We start from the raw sequence: 26289 nt of genomic DNA, 5'->3' as shown, positions 1-26289 counted from the left end.
TGGTGCACCTGCTCTGCTGATGTAAATCTGGAGTAACTCCATTTGTTCCAGCTGAGTTACTCTAGATTTACAGCAGGATTTGGCTCTGATCCTTGCTCCCAGCTTTCACGCAATGGGCCATATCTTCAGCTGGCCTAAATCAGCACAGTTGCCATTGACAAGTCCTGAGGACAATGCTGACTTGTGCCTGCTGAAGATCTGGCCCCACACCTGTAACAGGCCTGTAAACAGACCCAAAGCCCCAGCTGCATGTGCAAACCTGCAGCTCCAGGGTGACTAATCCGCGAGGTTGCTGATCGCCACAGCTGAGCCTGTGGTGTCCAATTCGGCCCACAGGGCACCCTGACATTTTAGGCAGCCTATTGGTTAATATATTAATGGGTTTGCCTTCTCAGATACCTGGAATGAAATCCTCTCCCCAGGCAGCAGCGAGAGAGCCGTCCCCTGGCTTGTCTCCAGCTCCGGGTTGGCTTCGCTGGCCCTCTTTGTGTTTGTCTTTGATCTGTGTTAGTCAGGGCTTTGAGGAGCCACTGATGGGGCCGTGAATCCCAAGGGTTCAAGGCCCTGGACCGCTCATTGGAGAGTCTGAGCTAGTGACGTCCTGTATCCGTGGAAATAGATGGGAAAGAAGCTCTGAACTTGCCACTTCACCTGGATTTGCCTTTCAGTGACCCTGGGGTTGTTCTGCCCAGCCTGTAATCACTTCTGAGGTGGCAAAAAGTCTTAAGGCCTGACTTTTCCCTTCCTTTCTACCAGCTTTACCGCAATGTAACTCCACCAAATTCAATGAATTTACTGCAGATTGACACCAGTATAAACACTAGGTGATTCAGGCCCTGTCGGGATAAATCCTGCTCTAGGTGACACCATTGTAAATCCAGGATAACTCCGTTTCAATCAATGGATCATTCTGTATTTACACCAGAGTAGCCAAGGGCAGAATTTGGCCTACAATATGTAGCTTGGGTGGATCCAATGCAGGGATGGCTTATGGAAACTCGGCTATAAGTGCACCTGATTCGCCTCTGACACCGCAGTACTGCCAGAGACATGAGCTATTTACCCTGTATGAAGCAGGTGTGAGGTATGAATCAGACCCAGTCAGTGCATGGATCCAGCTTCTGCAGGAATCTGAACAAACCCAAGTACCTCCTGTTCAACAGATGCTTAAATGTGGCCCCAAATTTTAGCCTCATCTTTAACAATGGGAAAGACCTGTTCAAGCACAAATCTCCCCTGGCAGGGTTTGCAGCCTAGACTTGGCTGCACTGAGAACTTGAAACTGACTAAACCAGAGGGAAACAGACTCCTTTGATTTCTCCCCTCTCCCCCATCATGGTCTGAGCCAAGGGGGGGTGTTTTTTCGTTTGTTTTGGTTTTTTTGCACCGAGCCATGAACAGTATCAAGTGAGCTGGGTTTTGGATGCTCCCTTTCAATAATCCTAAAGTCATGTTAGGAACACGGGGATAGAAATGGGTTTCTGTATGTGTAATATGTTTATACGGAAACACCACCACATGCCATCCTGTGTACCAGGCATGGAATCAGTGCAACAGCAGCTCAGTTTACATTCAGGTTTCCAAACACAGCCCTTATCTTTGGGTGCTTTGCTTGAATCTCTTTCTGTGGTCCCTGTTAAAAATCCACAACTCCTGTTGACTTCGCTGTTTGGCGTGTATCTGGGAACTGAAATAAGTTTGTGGTGTTTTTTTTTGTTTTTTCTCCAAGGGGGGCTGGGTCCAGGGCCTGGTGGTGGGTGGACCATTCTGGGAAGAGTGACTCTGCTTGGCAGCCGCAAGCCCAGCCCAGCCCTTGCCAGCTGGCTGCCCTACAGGGATTGGGTTTCTTACCTTCAGCAGTTCTGGGTGCTCACCAGAAAGGCACCTCTCAAGAAGCTATTTCTAGACTGCCTGTAATAACATGCTGCATCCATGCGAATGGTTCCTCCCGCCCCTGGGGAAATGTTAAGTGTCCTTCTCCCAAGCTGTCAAGCTGCCGATTGTTTATTGTTTAATTGTGGGTGATTCAGTGGCATTTGATAGTGGGGGACTCCTAGCAACCAGAAATAGCGCGGACAGGTGTTGTGTGAGCTTCCCGCCCCTTCAGTTCAGTTCTATTGTGAGCTGCAATGCCCCCTTTGTTAACCTAATGCTGGGCCCCTCCCCACAATGCACCTCAATCTTGACTTGCAGCATGTCTCTTCCAGTTCAGTACAGGTTCCCTACTGTCATCAACTGGGATGTGGACAGTCACTCCTACTGGTTGGAGTAGGAGCCAAAATCAGGAATCCAGTAACCAAAGCCAAGGGGTCGGGACTCAGGGCCAGAGTCAGGAATGAAGTAACCAGGGCCGAGGGATCAGAGCTGGACTCGGGAACTGAAGCCAGGGGTTAGAGATGGAGTCAGGAAGCCAGTAGGCAAGCAGGACTGGCAGGAAAGGAGCAAGGCAGGATCGGGGCTGGAGCAAAGCAAGGAGAAGGGCAGGCACAGGAGAGATCCGCTGTGGGCAGGTGATGAATAGCCAGAGCTCAGTTAGAGCTGTTGCAGTTAACAGCAGGCTTGCTGGCTTCCTCAGCCAGTCAGGCAGAGTGGTCATCAGACTCCACTGCGCTCACAGGCGGCCCGGTGATCGGTCAAGTGCAGCTGCAAGGCCTCACACCTGACACCCGGCACGGCTCTGCCAGTGAACCACAGTCCTGGCTGGCCACATCTCCTGCTTTCCTGGGCTGTATCATGCCTGGGGTATCTCCCCTGCAGCCAGTGGAACTGCACCAGGGACTGATTTGTTGGGTTTGCGGTGGGGGGGGGGAATGGGGACCACGTTGAGCCACTGTACGTATATCGCTTCTGACCAGCTTCTTGGTTTGGAACCTTTGGCAAGGAACGGCCATTGCACTAAGCCAACGCGCTAACTCCTGTAGGCTGGTGGCTTTGACGCTGACCCCTCCCATTCCCCGTTCTGGGGACCTCAATGGAAGGTCGTGCACTGAGCATACAGCAGCACAACGAAAGCGTCCAAAATGGAACAGGCTAGTGCCAGCTGGGCAGTTTAAATAATTCCTAGCTAGCCCTGGTACGGCCATAGATATCCCTGCTGAATCCCAAGGAGATGGCCTCTGCAGGAGGTGTCATGGGTTATTTCTATGGACAGATGTCCTAGCAGGGTCATTCTGATGCCTTCAGGTACAGTCTTGCCTAAAGTTTTTACCCTCCTGCTTAGCTAGCACAAATGTAAACACCAATATTGGAGTCTCATCTGAGCAAAGGCCATTTCTGTCTGCTGGAGTTACCCAAGCTACTGGAATATAGTCATAGCCCTTGGAGCTCACTGCACCTTCCGGCTGAAGGTCTCGGAGTGCTTTACAAACATGAATGCGCTAAGTCCCTCCATCTCCTAAGGAGGCAGATATCCCCACCCTCGTAGAAATGGGGAAACTGAGATGGGTTTTTCACTTTCTAGACAACCAAGTTTTACTTGCCTATCTTCATGGAGAAGGTGGGCAAGCAGATTCTGTGTCTTGGCTAGTACGTTTTAATGATGATTTTGCCAAGTTGAATTAGTTTCTGTCTGTCTTCATGTGCAAGGAACTGTGTGAGCTCTTAGTTACTACTTTTTGATTTAATTTTCACTTTTTTTTTTCTTTGTGTGTGTGTGTGTGTGTGGATTTTTTTTCCATCAAAAGTCTAGATCTTGTCCTCACCCCCATCTTTCTGGAAGGCACTGGCTATGTGTACGTACACTAGGGGGGGAACGGTGTCTTTTTGCTACATGTTAATTGACACGTTATAAAATCTCAGCGTAGACAGGGCAAGTTGTAGTTTTAACTTGGGTTAACAGGCTGAAACAAACCCGGTTAGCATGACAACTTGCTCTCTCTCCACTAGGATTTGATAAGTACTGGCTAAGGCATTCAGAAGACCCCTTTTTCCTTGTGTAGACATGTTCCTAGTGAAGACATGGGAGTCCCTGGGGGTACACTGTAACAGGCCGGTCTGCCTCTTTCCAGGCCAGGATGCCTGGCACCAGTCAGTCCTGTTCACTTAACCCTGTCCCGCTAGCCCTGTGCAAGGTGTGGGACTTGAAAGGAGGAGGAAGTGAGGAAGGAGTTTCTGGGGAAAGGCTGCCAGAATTCCCTGGGGGATGGTGGACATGCAGACTAGAGCAGCTGAGGGGGGAAGTCTCCTGTGATTAGCCCTGAGGAGCGAGGGCAGCCAGGGAGGAGAGAGAGCCCAGCGGTTGAGGGCTAGCTGGGGAGGACAGAAGTGAGGCCTCTCAGCAAGGAGGCAAGAAGCTGAGAGTTCGGAAGTGGCTGAGGACTCTGGCCTGCCCAAGGCCCTTGAGAGGAGGGTAGATCTGACCCCATGGCTGGGTTGATTGGAGCCCAGACTCTGGCTGTCAGTCAGTGGGACAGCAGGCTGCAGCCCTTCTGCTGGCTCCTCCTCAGCTTTCTAGTGAGGTTCTGGCTGCATTTCCCTCCACGTCGCCTCAGATTTGCACATGCTACCCATGGCCCCCACAAAGTTGCAAAACCTCCCCATCAACTTCCTCCTCGCGCTGGCCAAGAGAGCAGTCCACAAGAACAGCAGGAGGAGGAAGCTGGATGGGGGGCTTGCTCTATGGCTATGGATTCTGCTTCCGGTTCCTCATATCAGGCAGAGTCTGGGTGGGCAGGTGCTGTCCACTGGCTCCTTGGACTCCTTTGAGGATCTGTGGGGGCTGTGCGGGGTTCTCTGCTCGGTGAGCCCCTCTGGATCCCTTGGCCCACACTCCTGTCCCTGTTTCCTTGTGATTTATTTATTTATTTTATTTGGTCCCACAGCCATAACCATTGGTCAGCTGGGCTTTGTGGTTTTCCCCCCCCCCATCAGTTGAAGAAGATGGGTCTAGGCCCACCCATCCAAGGACCCACAGTAGGTAGACTGGGACAGGCCTTCGCTGCTGGGAGCCACCTGTAAACAAGGGGGCTGAAGGCTGAGCCCTATGGGGCTGGAGATTCTTGTTTGGATATTGCTTCAGGACTTGGACTAAGGGACGCTGTATCCCCAGAAGGGGTTGACTGTCCGGCCAAGCCACTTAAAGCATTCAAGTTGCCTCTATGGCCAAAGTAGGCTGAAGATCATCATGGGATAACTGAGGAGGAAACGCCATGATGCCAGGTCTCACGAGGCGGGGGCACTCTGGGATGGTGGGTTTTGTAACATGTCTCCACTGCAAGCAAAGGTACGACTGCAGTCCAGGAAGGCTTATCCATGTTTCCTAAAACAGGGAAGACAAGATTTGACATTGCCAAGGTAAAAAACACCTGGAAAGCCCCCTTTAGGCCTTCTACATCCATCACAAAGAGGGCAGAGCTTCAGTTTCATGTCCCTTGGCAGGTCCTGACTCCTGCTTCTGCTCTCTTTAACCTTGCTTTTAGTTCTGTTTTCTTGATAAGTCTGGGGGCTTTGGGGCCTTATAAAGAAAACATGACCCTATTATTCTTTAGAACTGCTCCTTTGTCCTGTTAAGCAGCCATCCTCCTGGCAGTCAGGAAAACACCAGCATCCTTCGAATTAATGGTGGAAAAACCATCAATGCAAAAGGAATCACTGCCACCTTTTTAGTGGTGCTTTGATTTCCAGCCTCGGCCATTGGTCCTGGGTCGTTTAGCTTTGGCAATGATTAACAAACCTCCGAGAACAGGAAGTTTCCAGCACCACAAGCTATGCACACCACTCAACCTTGGCATTTCATTATAAAACTGTCAGCCTCCCGTGAGGATCTATGGCTTCCCATAAACAATGGGACATTAAAGCCTGCTGGAAAGAATCGTAGCACCTCTTGTGCTACCTTGTTCTGCTGCAGCCTTTTTAAATGATTGCTTTCATCCGTTCAGATGAAATGCTTGTTCAACCAGGATTTTTCTAAGGTGCTTATATGGCCCCTACACTGACGGAAGGGTTTTTTTTCCATTGCTGTAGGTAAGCCGCCTCTCCTAGCAGTGGTAGCTAAGGGTTAAGGTGACGTAGGTACCCTGTAGTTCATGCCAGCAGTGTCCATGCAGGGCAGTTATAGTGCACCTCTTTGGTGCTCTCTGCAATTCATACCTCCGAACTTCACGCTGTGACCCAGTGTAGACAGAGCTTGGGTCAAGAGGAGACTTTTCCATCAACTTAGCCACATCTACACTGGGGCTTAGGTTGGAATTTTTCACACCCTAAGCACCATAGCGTAAGGCCATGACTTGCCTAAGGTTACACAGGGAGTTGAACCCTGGTCTCTGGCTAGCACCATAATCACTGACCCATCCTTCCTCTCCTCCGTTCTCTGGAGCAGTGAGCCGAATGGTTCCCAGGACTGTCGGATTCATTAGTAGCTGGTGCTGGCCGAGAAATATTGGAAGAGTTGGAAAATGCCATTGGGCTGAAATCAAAATGCGCATGTTGATCTTGACACAACTTTCAATGGAAAAAATTTCAAAATGGTGTGCCATTGAAATGGAGGGTTTGATTTCCATGTTCTTGTTTCATTTGGATTCTTGTTTTGGCTTTGGTATTAATATATGATTTAATATTTTAGTTATATTTATTATTTTAATTGTTTCACAGTTGTTGAAACGAAACGTTTGATAAAGTTGTTTCCAAGTAGAAAATCTTCAGCATTCGTTTTTGTGCCCCCCCCCCCCCCAAAAAAAAGGACTTTTTATACCAACTCAAGACAGGAGTGGTTAGAAACACCCTAAAGGGAGGTGGGAGGAGGGCTTGCGGTGCCCCGAGGCCCCACCCTCCCACCACCCCTTTCCCCAAAACCCTGCCTCTGCACTGCCTCTTTCCCCTGGGGCTCTGTCCCCTGCTCACCCCTCTCACCCTGTTGCTTTCCCTTACAGCCAGTAAAAAGTGGAAAGACCATAGTCGTCCTGTTCTGGTGCCCCTGATTCAAGATGGAAAACACAATTTGAAAGGTTGGAATTTCCTGTGGGGATGGAAATCCCATTTTTCTGGCCACTTCTACTAATTGTGCTGGATGTATCGGAGACTGTCAGAGTTGGTTCATTGCTTTTAGGGAAGAAGCAAGTGCCTATTGCATAGGCAGTATAATGTTTTGGGAGCAGGGTGTGGTGATTAAAGCTTTGATCTGGGCGTTGGGGGGCTTCACTCTGTGAATTTGGCTTCAAGCAGCTCATCTGATCTGTGAAATGGGGTTAATATCACCTGCATCGTAAGAGTGGGGGAGGAGCATTGTGAGGCTTCATTAAGACATGACTGTTATGTGACAGCTGTACATGTTAAGCAAGGAAACCCAGAGACATGGGTTATGTGAAGTGGTCGGCTCATGCTAAACCACTGTGCAGTCAAGTGATTGCTTGTTCCCAGTGCTGTGTTTGTACCAGTGCATCCTAGGACTTCCAAAGCACCAGCTACAGAATGGAGCTAGGTGAGCTAGGCCACCTACAACACCTCTGGCTTCTCAGTGCGGGGGGGGGGGGGGAAACATTGTAGATGGTGCCAGTCCTGACCTAAAGACTTTGCGTCAGGTATTGCAACTAGAATTTACCTACCAGCCCTTGTGAAGATACTGGGCTGTAGCGGGTGGATGTCAAGGCACTTCCCAGGCCTTGCAAAGCCTAGAGCGAGATGGTTGTAGAAGGTGGTTCTGTAGGTAACATGATCTGGTCACACTGTGTCGTGGGATGGAGGACAGGCCTGGCTGATCAGCTCAGTGCGCTGCGATTGGTTGGAATTGTCTGAAACATTTATAAAGGGAGTAGATGCCGGACGATGGCCATTTCCAAGGAAATCATTCCATCCAGGGCTCTGTTTGCAGTCCTCCAAACCCTGGGAGGTTCGTCATGTCCCTGGGCTCCTGAGTCCATCTAAGCTGCTTGTAATGTGTTTTTTGATTTTTTTTTCAATGCTTGAGTAGAGCAACTAGGCTAGAAATGCTGAAGACAGGAGGCAGCTCTTGATCTGTGGGTTAGCTCACGGGACTAAGTCAGCAGTCTTGGGTTCAAGCCTTGGCTCTGCCACTGATGGTAGGCAGGCATCTTTATTTTATTATTTGTACTGCAGTAGCACCAGGATCCCATTATGCAAGGCGTTGCACTAACACAAGTCGCTTAACCACACCATCTCAGACATTAGTGTTTGGGGCCTATAACACTTATAAAACCCTGTGAAATGGGGGTGATACTGACCTCTCTCCCAGCTGGGTTATGAGGACGGGATGATGTGTGGAAAGCACTTGGAGATCCTTGGATGGAGAAGGTACCATAGAAATGCAGCATCCACCTATTGTGAGGTGGATTTAGAAACCTTTTGGGAGGTTTGTTTTAACCATGATCACTTGAGCTCCAGTCCTCCAGAGGAATTGTCAGTGGTGCAGGGTCAAACTGGACATCATTGGATTAGGCCTGAATAAAGACTGGGAGTGGTTGGGTCATTACAGAACCTAATTTCCCCAATACTATTTTCCCCCTACTGTGACTCGCATCTTCTTGTCAACTGTCTCATGGGCCACTCTCATTACCACTTCAAAAGCTTTATTTTCCTCTCTTGGTATCCTGCCGTCAATTGAATTGTCTCGTTAGACTGACCTCGCACTTGGTAAGGCAACTCGCATCTTTTCATGTATTCATACGTGCTCCTATATTTTCCACTCCATGCATCTGATGAAGTAGGTTCTAGCCCACGAAAGCGTATACCCAAATAAATGTGTTACTCTACGATGCAACAAGGACTCCTTGTTGTTTTTGCTGATCTAGGAACAGACACTTGGGTGATATAAATTGGTACAGCCCCATTGGCCTCAATGAAGCTACAATGGTTTACACCAGCTAGGAGCTGGTCCTTACTTTATAAACTCTAGGTTAGAGATTAACGATCTACAGACTACTTTGCCCACATCTGACATTCCCTGTATGTATTCCCTACGCACTTAATAGTTTGTCTAAGGCAGGAAATGTTGTCGTCAGCAGCATATATTTAACAGAATTTGAGCCACTGATTTCATTTTAAAACCTGTCCTGACTACAGTTCTAGCTCATTGAAATGCTGGGAGAAACGCATTCTTAGCAACCTGAAATTACTTCCAGCGAAACGCACAGATTTAAATTATCAGCTCCTTGGAAAATGTGTTGTCAAATAACACAGAATGTAAGTGAGGCGGGAGCAGAGAAAATGGAGCGGGTAACAGGACAAAAAGAAGCACTCCTTAAAATAAATAAGGTCAGTTGTTATTTATCTGCGAGACCAGCTTTGGGAAGAATATGGGCATTGCCAGACTGGTCCATCTAATCCAGTAACCTGTCTCTGACATTGGCCAGCACCAGATGCTTCAGAGGAAGGTGTAAGGAAGAGGTCCACAGTCGTGGATGTGGGAAAATCCATCCCCATGATGGGTCTCGTCTTGGTCTAATAGTTAGAGATATCTTCAGAATTATTGTTTTTTACTTATGCATAATATATTCTCCATACCAATAGTCAATCCCTTTCTAAATCTTGTGACCACCTAGGCCTCAATGATTTGATGTGGCAGTGAGTTCCACAGTTTAATCATTTCATTATCACTTTTTTGGGTTTCCTACCTTTAGATTTCATTGGGTGCTCCCATGGTATGAGGCTGAGAGAACAGAAATTTCTGATCTATTTTTCTCTAGCCCATTCCTGTTGGAGAAGAGAGGAAAAGAAACAGTTCAGTTAAGTCTTTTGTCTTCTCTACCCCTTTCCCCTGAAGATCCCAAAGCACTTTACAAACATTAAGGGGTCAGTTTTCAAACCTGGGTGCCCAAATTTATGCATCTAAATTCATATATTGTCACCTAGATACTAGTTTGGGGCCCGTGAGTGATTTCTAAAGTGGCACGTAGGTACCCAAACCACAGGTGCCTCCGTACCGATTTAGCTGCTGCGACTTCAGGCAAGACATTGACAATTGACCCCGGCTGAGTTCAGCCCCCCGCCCCCCTGTGAGATGGGCATGAAGCACTGAACATGCTAAACAGTCTTACTGCGGTTTCCTTTTCCCATCTAACGCCATGTCTACCCACTACTGCTCTAGGACCAAGCCCAGCTCAGTGGCACGAGTGATGGCGTAGATAGCTCTCTCCCTTTAGCTCAATCATACGGGACTCAAAATGGCTGCCAGAACCGGCAAGCTGTCTGCCTTTGGGCTTCCACCCTGGCTACTGCCAGACCAGTCCCACTGAACTGACGTGGGTTCCCATAGCGCTTTGACTACTAGTCGTCCCCCCCCACATTCCTCCTCCTCTTCTCTTCTTATCCCCCCCCCCCAAAATGGCAGCTCTTGTTATTCTGGGGAGTAGGTTTTTGGCAGACGGCACCTGAGAGCAGAAAACTGAACCCAATATAAAAGCAGAGGCCCCAGCCCTGCCTGTGGTTTTGCGGCCATGCGACTGTTTGTTTTAGTCTTAGTCTATCAGCCGTTTAACGCTCCTTGGCAGAATTAACCTTTCCGCTGGCCGGGGGGATTGTTGCTCCGGCTGCAAATCATTAAGACAGTTCTGCAGAATGCCGTGTTTGGGTCCTGCCGTCCCCTTTCCTTCCTTTGCTTGGAAAGCTTCATCGAAACAGCAAATGTGCCAAAGAGGCTGCACGTACCACTGGCCTGCTTTACACCTGCTCCAGGCCGCAAGCCAGCATAACAGTGCTGCGTAGCAGTGGGAGGGGATTTCCTCGGCCATTGTCTCCTCGCCCCACCTCCCCCCCAAAGCAGGACCCTGACTTTGACCTCTAGCCTCCCTTTGGGTGTCCATGTCCAGCACACGGGGACACATGGCTCTTTCCACCCGGTTTCTCCCTACCCAGACCCCGTGATAGGCCTGATCCAAAGCCCATTGAAGTCGTCGAGCTTTGGGTCAGGCCCCTAGCATGTGCCTCTTCTATCCAGTGACCATCACCATGGTATCTGGGCACCTGCACTGGTTTTCCCCCAAACTCTTCCCCTCCTTGGCTATGCTACACCCTTATGGGAATCTCTTCCGCATGGCAGTGATGGTGGGAGCGGTGTGGCACCAGCCTCTTTGCCACCTTGTCTAGATCTGCTCCCCTCTCCAGTTGGTCAACAGAGAGGCAGCCTGCAGGAGAGGGTGAAATGGGGGGAGGGCAGGGGGGGAAATGTAGCTGCCTGGTGGAGGCCAGAAGGAGGTGCTATTGTGCTTGCAGCCCAGGGGTGCCCTTTGAGAAGATGGATAGTAGCGGGGCCCTAGCATACTCCACACCCGCTCGGTGGGGACCACAGACGCTGTGCAGGAGGATTGCACGTCCCCGGAGCTCACAGAGTAGGATCGATTCTGGATGAAAGATAACGGCCTGGAATAGCTGCTCCACCTCTCCTGGGTCCTCAGGGCCTTGCCTGAGTGGTGGCTCCCTTGGTTTAACAGCAAGCAACATTGGGGATCCTCTTCTCCCTGGAGAGCTGCCAGGGCAGACCTCCCTCTCCAGAGCTGCTGAAAGGAGAAGTAAAGGTCTCTGTCGCTAGCAGGTAGCGCTGCGTTTCTCTGGCCGCAGGAGCTTGACGTAGCCGTGGTCTGGTTAGCGTTGCCTTCCCTGGGGTGCCGCGAAGAGCTGTCTGCCCTGATTACCCTGAGACTGGAATCTGTGTCCGCACCTCTTTAAAGAGCCTTGTTTTGAACACAGTTCCCTGGCAGCTCCAACGCCCTTTGCAGTCCCAGGCCAGATGGAGTCTGAGTTGTGCTGGAAACATAGAGGACTGTGTCTTGAGATCACCAAACTCAGTCCAAGGCTGAACTGAATTCTACTTAACTCAGAGGTTTGTCACCGAAGACCCCGTTGGGCAGGGCTTGCATAAGGCCATCTGAGGGCTTTGCCACAGAGCAGGCTGGAAGCAGAATCTGCCTGGAATTCCCCACATGGTTCTAGGCCAGCAGGGAAGTCTTCCAGAATAACTTCTGGATATGCTTGTGCAATGAAACCCCACCAGCCCTGGGCCAAATACAGCTTGGATGAGATCCCCAGCTCCATTGATCAGAGGGGGCCCATGCAGCTGTCAAATGGGAGTGACTTTCATTCAGTCCTGAACTGGGCCATCTGTGAGCCAGTTGCTGAGGCATGAAATGTCTCCTCTCCTCTTCTGCTTCCTCTGAGCTAGGCAGCCTTTGATGGTGGGCTGGTATGTTCATGTCATGTCCTCTTCCTAATGAAGAGCATCTAGTTCTAAGCAAATTGTTTTGACCTGGAGATCTGCAGCACAGTTGTGCTAAGGACCTTCCTGAAATCTCTGTCCTCGAAGCCACTGAGCTAGAGAAGCACTATTAGAGCTTGGGGGGGCTATTTTTCCCCACCTCTTTGCTGATGTGTTGAGTGGGAATTCCAGCCACGATGCAAACCTTGGAGGCCACTGACAGATGGATCCTAACCTTGCCGGTTTTCTGGCACTGCTCGCGCTGGTCAGTGCTCTCCTTTTTCCCTTTGTGTTCTGTGCCTTAAAGACCTCGAGTCCACATGCTAGAAGAATCTAATCTATTCCTTGACCTAGAAGTTGCTGTCAGGCCAGCACCACCTAACCCCAGAAGTTTGGGTTGTCAGGTCAGCACCAGAGTGCCTCCCTGGCTGGGAATTAACCCCCCAAACCATTGGATGGCCCACTGGGACTTCCTTCTTCGGGACATAAAGCGGTCCCTCCTCCCGGACATGCACAAAGCCCCCCAAAGCCCGTCCCTGGGGAGCTAGGGGAGTTTTTGTGGCTGTTAGGAACGTGTTGAGAGTAGCTGGATGGGCTACATCCCCATGCTTCAGGACCCATATGGCACTCTGATAGCGCTGGTTATGATGAGGGTTAGTGCTGGGCTTCCTGGAGTTAGGACACCTGGGTCCTCTCAGGACACCTGGGTTCAATGTTGGAACAAGATAAAGTCAAGGAAATATCATAGATCTTAACCTCCCTGTGCAGTTTGTCCAGTGGGGGAAGGAGAGGAAGGACCCGGTGGGTGGCATTCTCCGAGCCCCCCAGAATTGGCAGACCAGGGCTAGGTCCAACTGGGCTGGAGTTGGCTCTGCCTCCTTTTTGCTGCCTTGCTGCTGCAGGAAGCAGTTGCATCTCTGGCAGCCCTGAGTCACTCTGGCTGTCCGGTTGCAAACAGCCAGTGCCTGATGAAGGAAGTTGGACATGCTCAGCTCCACTGATGGAGAGGGGGGGTTTTCCTCCCCTGTTTTGGAAAAAAGAAAACTTCTTGGCAGACAGAAGGACTGAGATTCCCAGCCAGGCACCTCTCTGTTTACAAGGAAGCCAGTGTCTGAGATTTATTTCCTTAGCGCTTCGTGCCTGACCTGGATCCCCCAACCTGGATCCGTTCTTATTTATGTTCAGTCCAGATGCTGTTGGGTGACAGTTCTTGCATAGATGTCTAAGGCCACAATGTCCCTTTGGACCAGGTAGTCTGACCTACACAGGCCAGAGTTTTTCACCTAGTACCTTGTGTTTGACTAAAGCCTCCAGAATGGCACCAGCCTTGATTTGGAGACCTCAAGAGATGGAGAATCCACCACTTACTTCCCTGGGCTTACAGGACTCTTTGGTTCATTTTATTTCCTAGTGAGATTAGGGTGCCAACAACTGGTGCCTAGCTGACATGCCTGCTCCATTTGGGTCTCCGAGAAATAGCCTGTCTGACTTGCTCTGATTAGTTTGTTTGTTTGTTTGCATTGCAGTAGGACCTAGATCCCCCTGCTAAAGTCAGGTCTAGAAGAGCTGTTCTGGAGCTGGGAAGGGTGGGTACAGCAGGGAAGGCAGTAAATGGATTTTACCTCCCTCTGTCCCAAAAAAGAGCTGATACTTGCTGTGTGATTGTATCAGCCCTTCCTTAGAGGCCCAGTTCTGCCAACTGTGCGCATTCAAAAACCATGAGTCAGGCCTCAAAGTCACAAGATTTGGCTTAAAAACCATGAGATTAAAAAACCCCACAGAAACCAATAAACCGTCTCATCCCCTGACACAACATGCCTCTGAAAGCCTGCTGCTAGCGCTCTAAGGGTACGTCTACACTGCAAAATAAACCACCCAGCCATGAATCTCGGAGCTCAGGTCTACAGGCTAACGCTTTGGTGCTAAAGACAGGCAGGCAGGTAGATGATCCCACATAGGCTGGAGCTTGGGCTGTGAGACATTCCCCCTCCCATAGCCCTGCCAGGTTTCAGAGCCCAAACCCCAGCCCGAGGGGAAACATCTACACGGACCTTTTAAAAGCCGCAGCATGAGTCCAAGTCTGTAGACCTGGACTCTGAGATGTGCTGCCATGGTTTTATTTTGCAGGACAGCAGTACCCTTAGACAAGTGGACCGTGACTTGCATAGGAGGGAAAGGCCATTGGGACTGAAGAATGAAAGTTAGGTGCCTTCTTTCCCTTGTAGCGACTGTGGTTGGAAATTCCCTGGTCTGTGTTAACATGGACATTTTGTGTTTGTTTTGCAGCATGGGCAGCAGTGACCCTTATTGCATCGTTAAAATCGACAATGAGGCTATCATCAGGTAACTGACCCATCTGCTTGCGCACTCTAATGCTTGTTTGTGTGGTCTTGCACTCTCTGTCTCTGTAGACTTTATCCTCAGTTGGTGTAAATCAGCTTAGCTCTTCTGACTTCAATGAAGCTAGGCCAATTTACACCGCTAAGGCTCTGAGGTCCTGGTTTGGCTTTTTTTGTTGTGTTTTTTCCCCTTGAATTGCTCCCTGGAGCAAACTCTTATTTCTTCTGCACCACTAGCATATGTGTTCCATGTGATCATCTTGTATATTCCGAAACTTGAAAAACCAGTGAGGGACTAATCCCGAGCTCCAGGCAGTTTAGAACATTTGCCATATATAAAAAAAGTTTTTGCTGTGGTGTGAGGATGTTAGGAGCCAGTGCTCAGAGAGACGTTTCCTTTCCATGCGAAATGCCCGTTGGGGATGTTATGAATTTTTCCTCTTTCTGATTAGAGATTAATGTCATGTTGATTTTGGAACAGCTGGTAGAACTGTCAACTGCCCCACCCACACCCACCCTTTTTTTTTAAAGTTGTAAATTTAATTTGATTTTTCAACACGTCCTCTCCCCAAGCTGGCTCTGTAAACAAGAAGGAGCTATCAGAAAAGCTATTTCCCGTCTCCTGTTTGTCTCCTATTCTCTCCAGCAATGGCTGCTTTTTTTTATTCTCCTGTGCTCGGAGCAGAGCGGACGTGATCATGAGGTTTTGTTTTCCCAGCATCTCAGGATCCACGGCAAGCTGGCGCTAAAGGCTGAAATGTGCTTTTCAAATATGGTTGCTAACTGGTGATAGAAAGCTAGTGTAGACTGGACAGGTTTAATGCACGCTAGCTGGTTGAACTTAACTCTGTCTTGGCTCCCCACTGGGATCCGACCAGCTAACCCGTATCAGAGCTAAGCTCACTCTGTCTGCATGAGGAATTTAGTATGTGTTAGCTATCACATTTTTAAAAGGCACTTCTACTAGTGTAGACAGGAGGACTCAAGAGGCTGCTGTTAATAGGCAAGCACAAATCCTTTTGCTATGAGGTCGCTGATATGAATCCCTAGCCCCATGTTAGTAGTGACCGAAAGCTGTTAGCATCGGAGTGTGGTTTAGGACAGGAAGTGAGACAGAAGGTCCTCTCCTGGTGGTTCTCAAATTTTTCCATACTGTGATTACAATAGAGAAAAGCTTCAGGCTCCTCTTTCTCCCCCTGCCCCCCCTCGCCCGCCCGTAAGTTCAACTAACTATAAAGAAAGAGCGGCTCAGCATACACTACTGAAACCAGATTTTGATCCCCAGGTTGAGAGCCCTTAGTGTATCCAAATGAAAGTTGAGGGGAAACGGAGGGAGAATGGAGTCTGGCTAGGACACACTACTATGGAGAAGTGCTTTGGGTCCCTGAGGCTACGTCTACGCTGCAGTGTAAGCCCAGGGTTCAAACACAGGCTCAAATCTAACCCCCCCTTCCATCTACACACAAATCGCACTGACCCAGGACCCCTCGGCGGTGGAGGGGCTGAACCTGAGTCAAGCCAGGACCCAGGTTTCAAGCCCTGTTTTGCAGTGTAGGTGCAGCCCCATTGGACTCGTGCTCTGAGAGTTCGCCAAAAGTATCCCATGGGCCAACTTTCTTTGTCCTCTGGACAGTCAAGTTTTCCCACACTGCACCATGAACAGAGAGCTGGAGAGGCCACCTTTTGGGGAGGGCACTAGGAAGTCTGGGAGATGGGTGGCTGGATTCAGGCCCGCATAATGCAGTGTAGACGCTGGAGTGCCAGGTTGGGACCCAGGTTCAACAGTTCCTAACCTGAGGTTACAACTGAGTGTAGAGGCTCAAACCCCAGGGTAGCAAACTCAGGGTCTGCTAACTCGAGTTCTCCTAACCCTGGGCTGACACTGCAGCATAGATAGACCCTCAGTGACCATGAATGGTCAGGAGAGCTTGGTAGAACACCTCACCTGGGGCTTGGTTGCGAGGGGAAGCTGATGTCTTGCCATCCCTATACGAGCACTTGGACACGACTGCAGTGTCTACTGCAGAAGACCTCCGGTAGGTGTATAGATGAGATATATATCAATGAGAAGCGAATGGTTGTTTGGGAGACAGGTACCTGCGCTCCTGGTAATGACTTGTGGTTAAAAGGACCCTCTTCCCTCCAGGACAGCCACGGTCTGGAAGACGCTATCCCCATTCTGGGGGGAGGAATACGAGGTCCATCTGCCGCCCACCTTCCACTGTGTCTCCTTCTACGTGATGGATGAAGATGCACTCAGGTATGGTGTAGACGTCTCTCCAGCTCTTCTCCTCACTCCCGCCAGTGCAGCTCCTCTGGCTTCAGAGGAGTTTGCCCAGGGTGAGATTTTAGCCTTGGGCCATATCCATGGCAGATCTCTGTCGACACTAGTATTGTTTATTTGTAGGACGGTTACAGCAGGAGGCCCCCAATGTGCTAGACACCGTACTTACCGCCCCTGCCCTAAATAGATTACACTCCAAACAGACAAGGCGAAAGACGTGCTATTACCCCTTCATTAACAGATGGGAAACTGAGGCACAGAGATCAAGTGACTTGCCCAAGGTCACACAGGGACTCAGTGACCAGTCAGGTCATTGAATCCCCCCAGGTATTTGCAGTGCCTTAGCCACAAGACCATCTTCAACTGCAAGGGACTAGGGAAGAGAAATGACCGATCTGTATTTGACTTGGTGGGTTCTGCTGACCCACTGATCCTCTCTGCAAAGGATGGGTGGAAAAGATGCAAATTAAAATTGAAGTCAGGAGAGGCTGACTCCAGAACAAGGGCTGCTGCTGAAGGGAAACTCCCCAAGTCCTTTGCAAACTGAGCTGGCATGGGCAGCCACAGCAGGGAAGTGCATTAGTGCCCAGAGGAGATGCAGGCTGCAGTGGTGTCTGAGAAATGGGCAGTCCTGAATGGCGAAGCATGTAAAACAGGGCACTTCCACGGCAGTGATATCTGGGCTGGACTAAGAACTACCAGCTGCCTTGGGGCCAGATCCTCATCTTGTTGACCTCGGTGGAGGGAATGTGCATCAGGGCTGTCCCACAAATTGAGGGGCTTCTTGTGAACCCCCTGCTTTCAGCTGCCTAGGAATGAAAACATCCTTACTCTAGCAGGATCAGTAGGAATTTGAGGCCTTCCCTGTCTTGGGCACAAGGTGCTTCCTACGCTCCTTAGCCAGAGAGGGGCATGGAATACGTCTGGCTCTTGGGCTGCCAGCTGTGAAGGAGGTGAGGGGTTTTCCCCCCGCTGAGGAGCTGCCCAATGCCTCCTGCTGGCAATGCAGATGGAGACCCAGCCATGTGGGAAGGTCTCTGCCTCCCCTGGAGATCAGTTAGCTGAGCTCTTCACTTAGCTGCCTGCAGAGCATTTCAAATAATCCTGGTCAGCTGGAGAGGGGCTGAACAAAGGCCTAGCCTGGAGGGGCTGGAACAATGGGATGGGGGCACTGCAGGGTGAGATGGCCTCCGTTTCTGATTTTTCTCTCTCTCCCCCTGAATATCGGGAGGACAGAGGGCCAACCGCCCCCCCCCCCCCCCCCCCCCCGCAGGCTGCACACAGGTAATTGAGGGCACAGATGCTGGTCCAGTGTCAGATGCCAAGGGCTGGCTGTTCGGTGTGGCAATGGGAGCACCGGTTAACACATGGGAGAAGAAACTCCAGATAAGCAGTTACCCCACAGTCATGGAAGAGGAAACCCGTTGTCAGCTTGATGCACAAAAGTGGGCAATCAAGTGGGAATGGAAGAGGATAAGCCATTCAAACCTAGAGGGAGCAGATTTGGACTGTCAGCCCATTGGGGCCTGCCTTTGTGTGTGAACACACATGGAATTTAAGTGTATGTAACTCTTTTTGTGGGAATTTTATTTCTCACAACAAATGATTCAGGGCGAGAATGGCACCTCGCACCTGCCCACAACTCTACGATAACAAACCAACTGGCCTGATCTACTTACTCCGCAATAACAGAGCAGTGCGCAACGTCCCCCTTTCCCATGCAACCCTCCCATAATAAACTGGGGTGTGTTGCCTGGCCTCATCAACCACCCTGCAATACCAGACCAATATGTGAGCCCCAGCACCTGAGCAACCCTACGGTAACACAACAGTGTGTGCAGTATCAGCAGCCAAACAATAGCAAACCAGCTTGTGCAGCACTCACTCCCCGGTGACCCTACAGTAACACACGCATTGTGCACACAGCACAGGGGAAGGATAATTTCCACAGTCTGCCACGTTTCCAATTAGTGGCCTCTCTCAAGCAGCTTGTTGGAAGCCTCTGGCAGGATTGAGGGAGGCGGAGGGCTCCAGTGGATAGAACGCTGGACTGGGTCTCTGCTCTGTCACTGGGTGCCCTTGGGCAAGTCACATCCCCTCTCAGTGCCTCAGTTTCCCCATCCCCGCAGCAGCGCTGTTGCCATCTTGCCAGCCTCTAGTCACTGCTGTGGCACAAGTGCTGGTGCGTGCACCATCGGGGTTTTGGGAGCGGTGGAGCCCCAGCACACCGAGCATCGCAAGTAGATATGCGTCAGGAAGCTTAGTCAAGCTAACCTGGCAAGCACTGTCCCTCCGCCCACGCGAGGAGCTGGGAGGCAGCAAGAAGCAGGGCTTTGTAAACAGGAAGGGGGGGGGGCACTTGCCCAGGTGACAGGCTGGGCTGATTGCCCAGCAGCATCTCTCTGAAACTGATCCCAAGAAGCTAAGGAGGGCTCCCAGGGAGCTGCAGAGTTCCCACATCTCTCTGGAGCGGGCTCTTTAAGGGGGAAATGACATTGTGCATTAATGAACCAAGGAGGCTGCAACCTGAGCAGGCTGGTAGAGGAGGCAGCCTGGCCTGGCGGAGCACAGTGTTGGGACTCTGGAGACCCGGGTTCTGTTCCCAGCTCTGCTGTTGGTGACCTTGGCCAAGTCACATCCCTTACCTGTGCCTCAGTTTCCCCATCTGTGCAATGGTGATGATGCTACTGACCTGCTCTATAAAGCTTTGAGAACTGCTGATGGAAAGTGCTTTTGGGAAGTAGGTTGGCTGGGATGAACGGGGCTTGGGTTTGAGGCCAAAGCAGGGATATAGCCCCAATTCAGGACTGCGCGTAAGTACGTGTTTGTGTCCTATTGAAGTCACTGGGACTTAATCACAGGCTTAGGTACTGCCCTAACTGGGACTGTGGGTTATGCCAAAATCTTGTCCGTGTCTGAACCAGAAAGCAAACTAGCCGCAAACCAGAACCATGGGGTCAGGCTCCGACCTGGGGATTTGAATCAGATGTCTGCAGGGGTTTGACATGTCGAGGTTTTACATTGGCTTGGCCCCTGCACTGCGAGGTGCTTTGTTTTGTTTCCCCAGCCGTGATGATGTTATTGGGAAAGTCTGCGTCACACGGGACGTGCTGACTGAGCATCCGAAGGGTAAGGCCGATTCTCACTCCAGCTGAGTTGGTTTCTGTGTACAGCTGTGCATGCCGCCAGACACGAATCAGCACGGTCCCTTTCCCCGGGGGCACTGAGTTGATGCTGGAAAGCAGCTTAGAGAGCTGCTTCGGGGGGTTGCACCAGTGGAAACGAAAGCAAGGCTTGACCCCACAGCTGATAGCAGTCTTGAGCCAGCCAGAATTTCTCGTGGCTTCTCCCCTGACGTTTACGCAGCCCTGTCAAAAGCGACAGCCTTTCCTGGTTGCATCTAAGGATAGAATTGAACCCTCAAGCACTACTACCCTGCTACTGCCCCCAACACCTAGGTGGGAGTGAAACAGACAGCCTGTCAACGCTGCATATTGCCACTGCATCCCAGACAGCAGGCTGCACCAGGCACTGTGCAGACCCCCCCCCATGCATGATGCCTCTGGAAACCTGGATGTGGCAAATGCGATGGCATTTGATTTGGAGTTTGGGCTATTACTCATTCCAGTCCCCCTGTGAATCGGTGCAGTCTGTGTCCTAGCATGGCAGCACATGGCTTGGAGACTGTGTTCGGTGACTAATTAGCGCTGCATGCAAACCGTCTGTCTGCAAGATGCTGCCCCAAATGGGTGCAGCCAGGGTCCCAATGCGCCATCTCCCTGCAACACACTGGCATTGTGCTGTGTCGGTGAGTGTAATCTCTATCCCCTAATGTGCTGTAGCAATATCAGCCTTTGCTGGTCCTCTGAGAGGACGCCCTAAGGCAGAGGTGGGCAAACTATGGGCCACATCTGGCCCGCGGGACTGTCCTGCCCGGCCCCTGAGCGCCCGGCCCCATCCCTGCTGTCCCCGCTCCCCCACAGCCTCAGATGCCGCCACCACTCTGGTCCGCCACTCCTGCCAGGCAGCGTGGCTGGCTCCAGCCGGGGGTGGGGCGGCGAGCTCCTACTGGGCATGGCAAGAGAGGGTGGGGGTTGGGTAAGGGGCAGGGGATCCCAGGGGGCAATCAGGGGACTGGGAATAGAGGGGGTTGGATGGGGGGGGTCCCCAGGGTCAAGGGTGTAGATAGGGATCGGGGCGGTCAGGGAGTGGGGGGGTTGGATGGGTCGGGGGTTCTGAGGGGGGCAGTCGGGGCAGGAAGTGGGGGGGGCAGTTGGATAGGGGGTGGTGTCCCGAGGGGGGCAGTTAGGGGCAGGGGTTTCCGGGAGGGGGTGGTCAGGGGAGAAAGAGCAGGGGGGTTGGATGGGTTGGGGGTTTTGAGGGGGCAGTCGGGGGTGGGGTGTGGATAGGGGGCAGGGCAGTCAGGGAACAGGGGGAGACGTTGGATGGGGGAGGGGTTCCAGGGGGTGGTTAGCGGTGGGTGGTCCCAGGAGGGGGCGGTCAGGAACAAGGAGCCGGGGGGTTGGATGGGTCAGGGGTTCTGAGGGGAGCAGGAAGTGGGAGGGAGAGGATAGGGGGCGGGAGCCAGGCTGTTTGGGGAGGCCCAGCCTTCCCTACCCAGTCCTCCATACAGCTTCGCAACCCCAATGTGGTCCTCTGGCTAAAAAGTTTGCCCACCCCTGCGCTAAGGGCTAGTTTGCAGCACAGGAGCTCATTCCAGCAGGCTCCCATCGCTCCCTCTGTGCAGAGAGCGCCCCCCATTCTGAGCTCTGCCAAGCTGTAAGTTGCCAGAACCCCGGGATGGTCGGCCAGCGCTCCCTGCAAACTGGAGCCGTCCTGTACTCCTGACAGTTCAGCCCGTGTTCTAGCTAGTGGCTGGATCGAAGGGGTGAACTAGCTGCACACTAGTTAAGAGGGAACAGAGAGCGAGTTCCGGTATTGCAAATCCTTCTTGCCAGAAGGAAACAATCTCCCATCTATATCAGGGATGAGTCATGCAGGTCTCTGGCTGCCTCAGTCCCCCCATCCTTGAGTAGGCAGCTCACGTCCTCGGCTTACTCTTGCCCAGCTGAGCCAGCCTCTAGACAAGGGCAGCGAATGCTGCGTGGGTGGAGGAGGCAGGGAGGGGGAACTCTGCGCTGGCCTCCCTCCTGCATGTGTCTGTCTGGGCAGCAGGTCCAGCCCAGAGGAGGCTGCAAAAGGGAAGGGACCTGCCCTATGTGGGGGGTCTGTCTGGATTTGTGAGGACTTGGGAACTCTCTGGCTCTTTTGGATGCCGGAGAGGCTAAAGATCCAGGTAAAGGGTCCTGCACCATCCCACTGCCCCTAGCAGTGAGAGGCTTTGGGTGGCTCATGGGATTGGTAATGGGGTACAGCGCCTTTCCCCACTAGGCCGCCAGCTTGGGGCTGGTCCGAGGCCAGAGGTGATGGAATGTCGTTACCCTTTGATACCTCGCCTGCAAACTGAGGTGCTGGCCCGGTTCTTCTGGGACAGGGTCTGTGTGGCACATGCCACCAGCCACTGCTCATGGTAAAGGGCACCTGTGTCGGCAGTGAGAAAGCTGGGGTCTGAGCAGGCCTGGAGACCCAGATCTCCTCTCCTTCTGGGTTAGGCGCCAGGCTCGTTGGTGGGAAGGGCTCTGCAGAGAGATGACTTTGGGCTCTAAGCCTGGTACCTTTTGCCACCACTAAATTCACAGTCAGTCTCTTGGAGTAGTGTGAGCTGACTGTGTGGCACTGTGATGGGTCTGTGGCTTGGGCACTAGCCTAGTAAGGCCTTGTGAGACTCTAGGTCAAGTTCCTTCTCTGCTACAGACTTCGAGTAACCCTGGGCAAGTCACTTAGCTCTATGCCTCAGTTCCCCAGCTGTACCATGGGGATGACGGCCCCACCAGCCCTGCCTCCCAAGGGTGTTGGGAGGAGAAATGCATTAAAACTTGTTTCAGCTGCCATGTTAGTCTGTATTCACAAAAAGAAAAGGAGGACTTGTGGCACCTTGGAGACTAACAAATTTATTTGAGCGTAAGCTTTCATGAGCTACAGCTCACTTCATCGGATGCATTCAGTGGAAAATACAGTGGGGAGATTTATATACACAGAGAACATGAAACAATGGGTGTTGCCATCACTCTCGTTACAGTGTCTATGGTAACACCCATTGTTTCATGTTCTCTGTGTATATAAATCTCCCCACTGTATTTTCCACTGAATGCATCCGATGAAGTGAGCTGTAGCTCACGAAAGCTTACGCTCAAATAAATTTGTTAGTCTCTAAGGTGCCACAAGTCCTCCTTTTTTTCTTTTTATTAAAACCTGTGAAGCGCTTTGAGATCTCCTGATGGAAAGCCCTACATAAGAGTGAGGTGGTGGTATTATTATTTCCTGTGTGGAAAACAGGCCTGACCAGACAAACCCGTGGCAGGGAGACACACACACAGGCTTCTCTAGCAGCTGTTCTCTCTGTCTAGGCTACAGCGGCTGGCTGAACCTGACCGAAATCGATCCCGACGAAGAGGTACAGGGGGAAATCCACCTCCAGATCGAGATCCTGGGCAGCGACGCGGCGAGGAAGCTGCGCTGCAGGGTGTTTGAAGCCAGGTAAGGGGGTGGAGCAAGGCAGAGACAGACCTGCAGGGAGGAAGCTGCTAATGCCCCTTTGCTCTCCAGGGAAAAGTCCAAAGAAGAGCAATGAAAGTGATCAGGGGCCTGGAAAGGTGGAGGGGTTTAAAACCTCAGGACGGTGCAATGTACCGGTAAGGCTCTAAAGGGGCGGGGGGTTGTCTCAGAGGTGTGTGTGGTAATAAGCAATATATACCCGGTCGTTGGGGCTCTTCCTTTTACCCTTGCTCGTAAAATGAGAAGGAAGGGACATCCAGTGATGTTACAAGGAAGGCAGTGTGATCTAGTGGCTGGAACACTGGCCTGGGATTCAGGAGACCTGGGTTCTAGTCCCACCTTTGCCACTGGTCTGCTGGGTGAGCTTGAGCAAGTCACTTCTCCTTATGCCTCGGTTTCCCTATCTGTAAAATGGAGCTAAGTATACTGACCTCCTTTGTAAAGCACTTTGAGCTCTGCTGATGAACAGTGCTATATAGGAGCTAAGTATGATTATTACCTGGGGCATAATTAGCCTGTGGAACTCATTACAAAATGATGTCACTGAGACCAAGAGCTTAACAGAATTTGGAAAAGGATCAGATGTTTATCTAGATATTGAGAAAATGTAACTAAAAAGGATAAAACTCCTCCTGCTTCAGGCCATAGATCAACCACTAAGTGCCTGACATGGGGAAGAAACTTCCCCTGGGGCCAGATTATTCCATTCTGGGGTCTCTTGTCCCTGCCTCTGCAACAACTGCTGCAGGCCCCAGCTGGGGACAAGACTCTGGGCAAGATGGACCCTGTGTCTCCTCCATCCTGGCCGTCCTTGTGTGCACAACGCCCACAATGCACGGTCTGATGCAGCTGGCAGAACAGCAGGAGCTAGACTGAAAAGGCATTTGGCCTGCCTGCCTCTAATGAGGGGTTAATCTTCCCTGTGGCTCTGGCTGCACACCCAGCTGAGCTCCCTCCACCACGGGGCTCCCTGTTAAATGAGTCCCAAGACTCCCAGCTGCTACAAACATGACAGGCTGGGTGAGGATCTGGTGCAGGTGGGGGCTACCGGTGGGCAACTTCTGGTAAGAGCCCGGGTTAACTCTGCAGTGAAGACACTCAGGGGCGGGATAATGTGCTGATATGTGCGAGATCTTTTGGCGATTCGAAAATGCAGGGCCAAAATCCATCTCGCTGGCTCCTAGTGGGTGACCCCCAGGGATGGGCTTCTCCTTCCTCCGTTCAGCCTCTGCGTAACCATTTCCTCTCCTGGGGCCTGCGCGTTGAGAGCCCCTGGGCTCCGCTCCTGGAGACCGCTTCATGTCTGGCCCCGGATCTGTCATGACAGAGCTGCGGGACTGTGAGGATTGGAGCCTGCGGGCAGTGCCAGGCTGACTCAGGGGCCTTCCTGCTGCAGCATGGGCGAGACTGTGCCCGCTGCTGCTGGGTATTTGCTCCAGGTACCAGCCTCCCCAGGCATTAGCCACCTGCCTCCTGAGTCGGGGCTCTGTGACCCTCAAAGGCTGCACAAATGGGAAGCCAGTGCTTTGTTTGGGCAGAGCGCCCTTGAGGCTGCTCTCTCTCGTCCACCCCCTCAGAGCAGCCAAGCGGCCCAGCCTGCGTTGTCAGCCAGGCACGGGGGGGGGGGGGGGGAGAGGAGAAGCCCCCAGGGAGCTGCAGGGAATCCGCTTCCCCAAGCCAGCGAGCTGCCTGGAGTTCCCTTCCCTGTGACTCACCGCTCTGGCTCTGCAGGATTCCCCCTCCCTCTCCTGACCTTTCCGCTGGCTCTGGGCGGAGTACCCTGCACTCCAGCAATGACCGCCCAGTCTCTAATCACAGTCAGTCTAATGGCCAGGAGGCTTGTTCCAAGGGCTACATGGGGAGGGAACAGTAGGGCACCTACAGGAGAGATTCGGACACAAAAACCCCAGGAGGAAAGCCAGGAGCGAATACTCGCTGTCTTTGGCCCTGCTCTGAGCTGGACTGCCTGCAGGCAGGGATTTTGCAACTGAGCAGCCCACAACGGGAAGCATGTGTTGCCCAAGTGACATTGCAGGGGGAGTTTAGGGAGGAATCTGGTCAGGATCCTGGGGTTTCTCTTCTTTCTAATGAGTATGAGTGCTCATGGCCTCTCTCCTCTGAAAGTTAGCCCATCCTATGTGACACGTGACCCCCGGGACATTGGTTCAGTATGCAGTGCTTCATGTACTCCGTCATCAAGTGCAAATCCCTGCAGCAGCCTGGAGTGTACCTACCCAGGTACTCCCACAGCTACAGAATGCTGCGGGTATTATTTCTCTATTCACAAACAATAAGGAATTAATATTCATACCATGGTAGTACCCAGAAGCCCTGATATCAACCTCAGCCCCTGGGTGTGGATCTAGTCCCTCTTTGGTGGGGCAGGAGGAGAGAAGGTAGCCCCTTTCTTTGGTCTCTTGGCATCTCCGCTCACTGAACTGCATCATCAAGGAGTCTGTTGGTTGCCCCGTTACTGTTTTACACTTCATTATTTTCCATGTCTGCTTAACTTCCCCCCTCCCATCTCCCTGCTGCTGGGGGAAGGGCCGAGTGCAAATTCTAGGGGTGAGTGCCAGAACCGGCGACTCCCTGTGAAACAAACGAGCCCCTTGTGTGACTCGCTCTGGGAAGCGCCTCATTGGCCAACCCTGTGTGTGGCTTTGACGCTTCAGGTTTTCCCTTTGCACACATAAGCCGGGCAGCAGAGGGTGGCTTTTCCTGGCTAGCAGTCAGCGACGCACCCTGCATGCTGATGGAGCCTGTCGTCTGGCTCCAAACCGCCCTGTGGATTCTGGAAAGGGAGCACTTGAAACACGTTGGTCTCTTTAATTTCCTCATTAAAGAGGATGAGTCTGGTTTGGGTGCCTGGCTATTTTTAGCTTCACTCCCTCACGATGTAAACTGGCGTCACT

At 51.8% G+C, this 26289-nt stretch overlaps 1 protein-coding gene across 2 annotated transcripts in view; it reads left to right on the top strand.

Annotated features, from left to right (window-relative positions):
- RASA4B (RAS p21 protein activator 4B) overlaps nucleotides 1-26289 on the top strand; it is a 56024-nt gene that overhangs the window by 2805 nt on the left and 26930 nt on the right. For both annotated transcript variants that reach the window (XM_038376089.2, XM_038376090.2), the window contains exons 2-5: nucleotides 14426-14482; nucleotides 16625-16738; nucleotides 19830-19891; nucleotides 23230-23359. In XM_038376089.2, the coding sequence (XP_038232017.1) occupies nucleotides 14426-14482; nucleotides 16625-16738; nucleotides 19830-19891; nucleotides 23230-23359 (363 nt within the window). The remainder of the gene's footprint in view (nucleotides 1-14425; nucleotides 14483-16624; nucleotides 16739-19829; nucleotides 19892-23229; nucleotides 23360-26289) is intronic.

This window comes from Dermochelys coriacea, chromosome 17 (genome assembly GCF_009764565.3).
Source record: "Dermochelys coriacea isolate rDerCor1 chromosome 17, rDerCor1.pri.v4, whole genome shotgun sequence".
Taxonomy (NCBI): domain Eukaryota; kingdom Metazoa; phylum Chordata; order Testudines; family Dermochelyidae; genus Dermochelys; species Dermochelys coriacea.
This window is presented reverse-complemented; position numbering and strand designations above follow the sequence as displayed.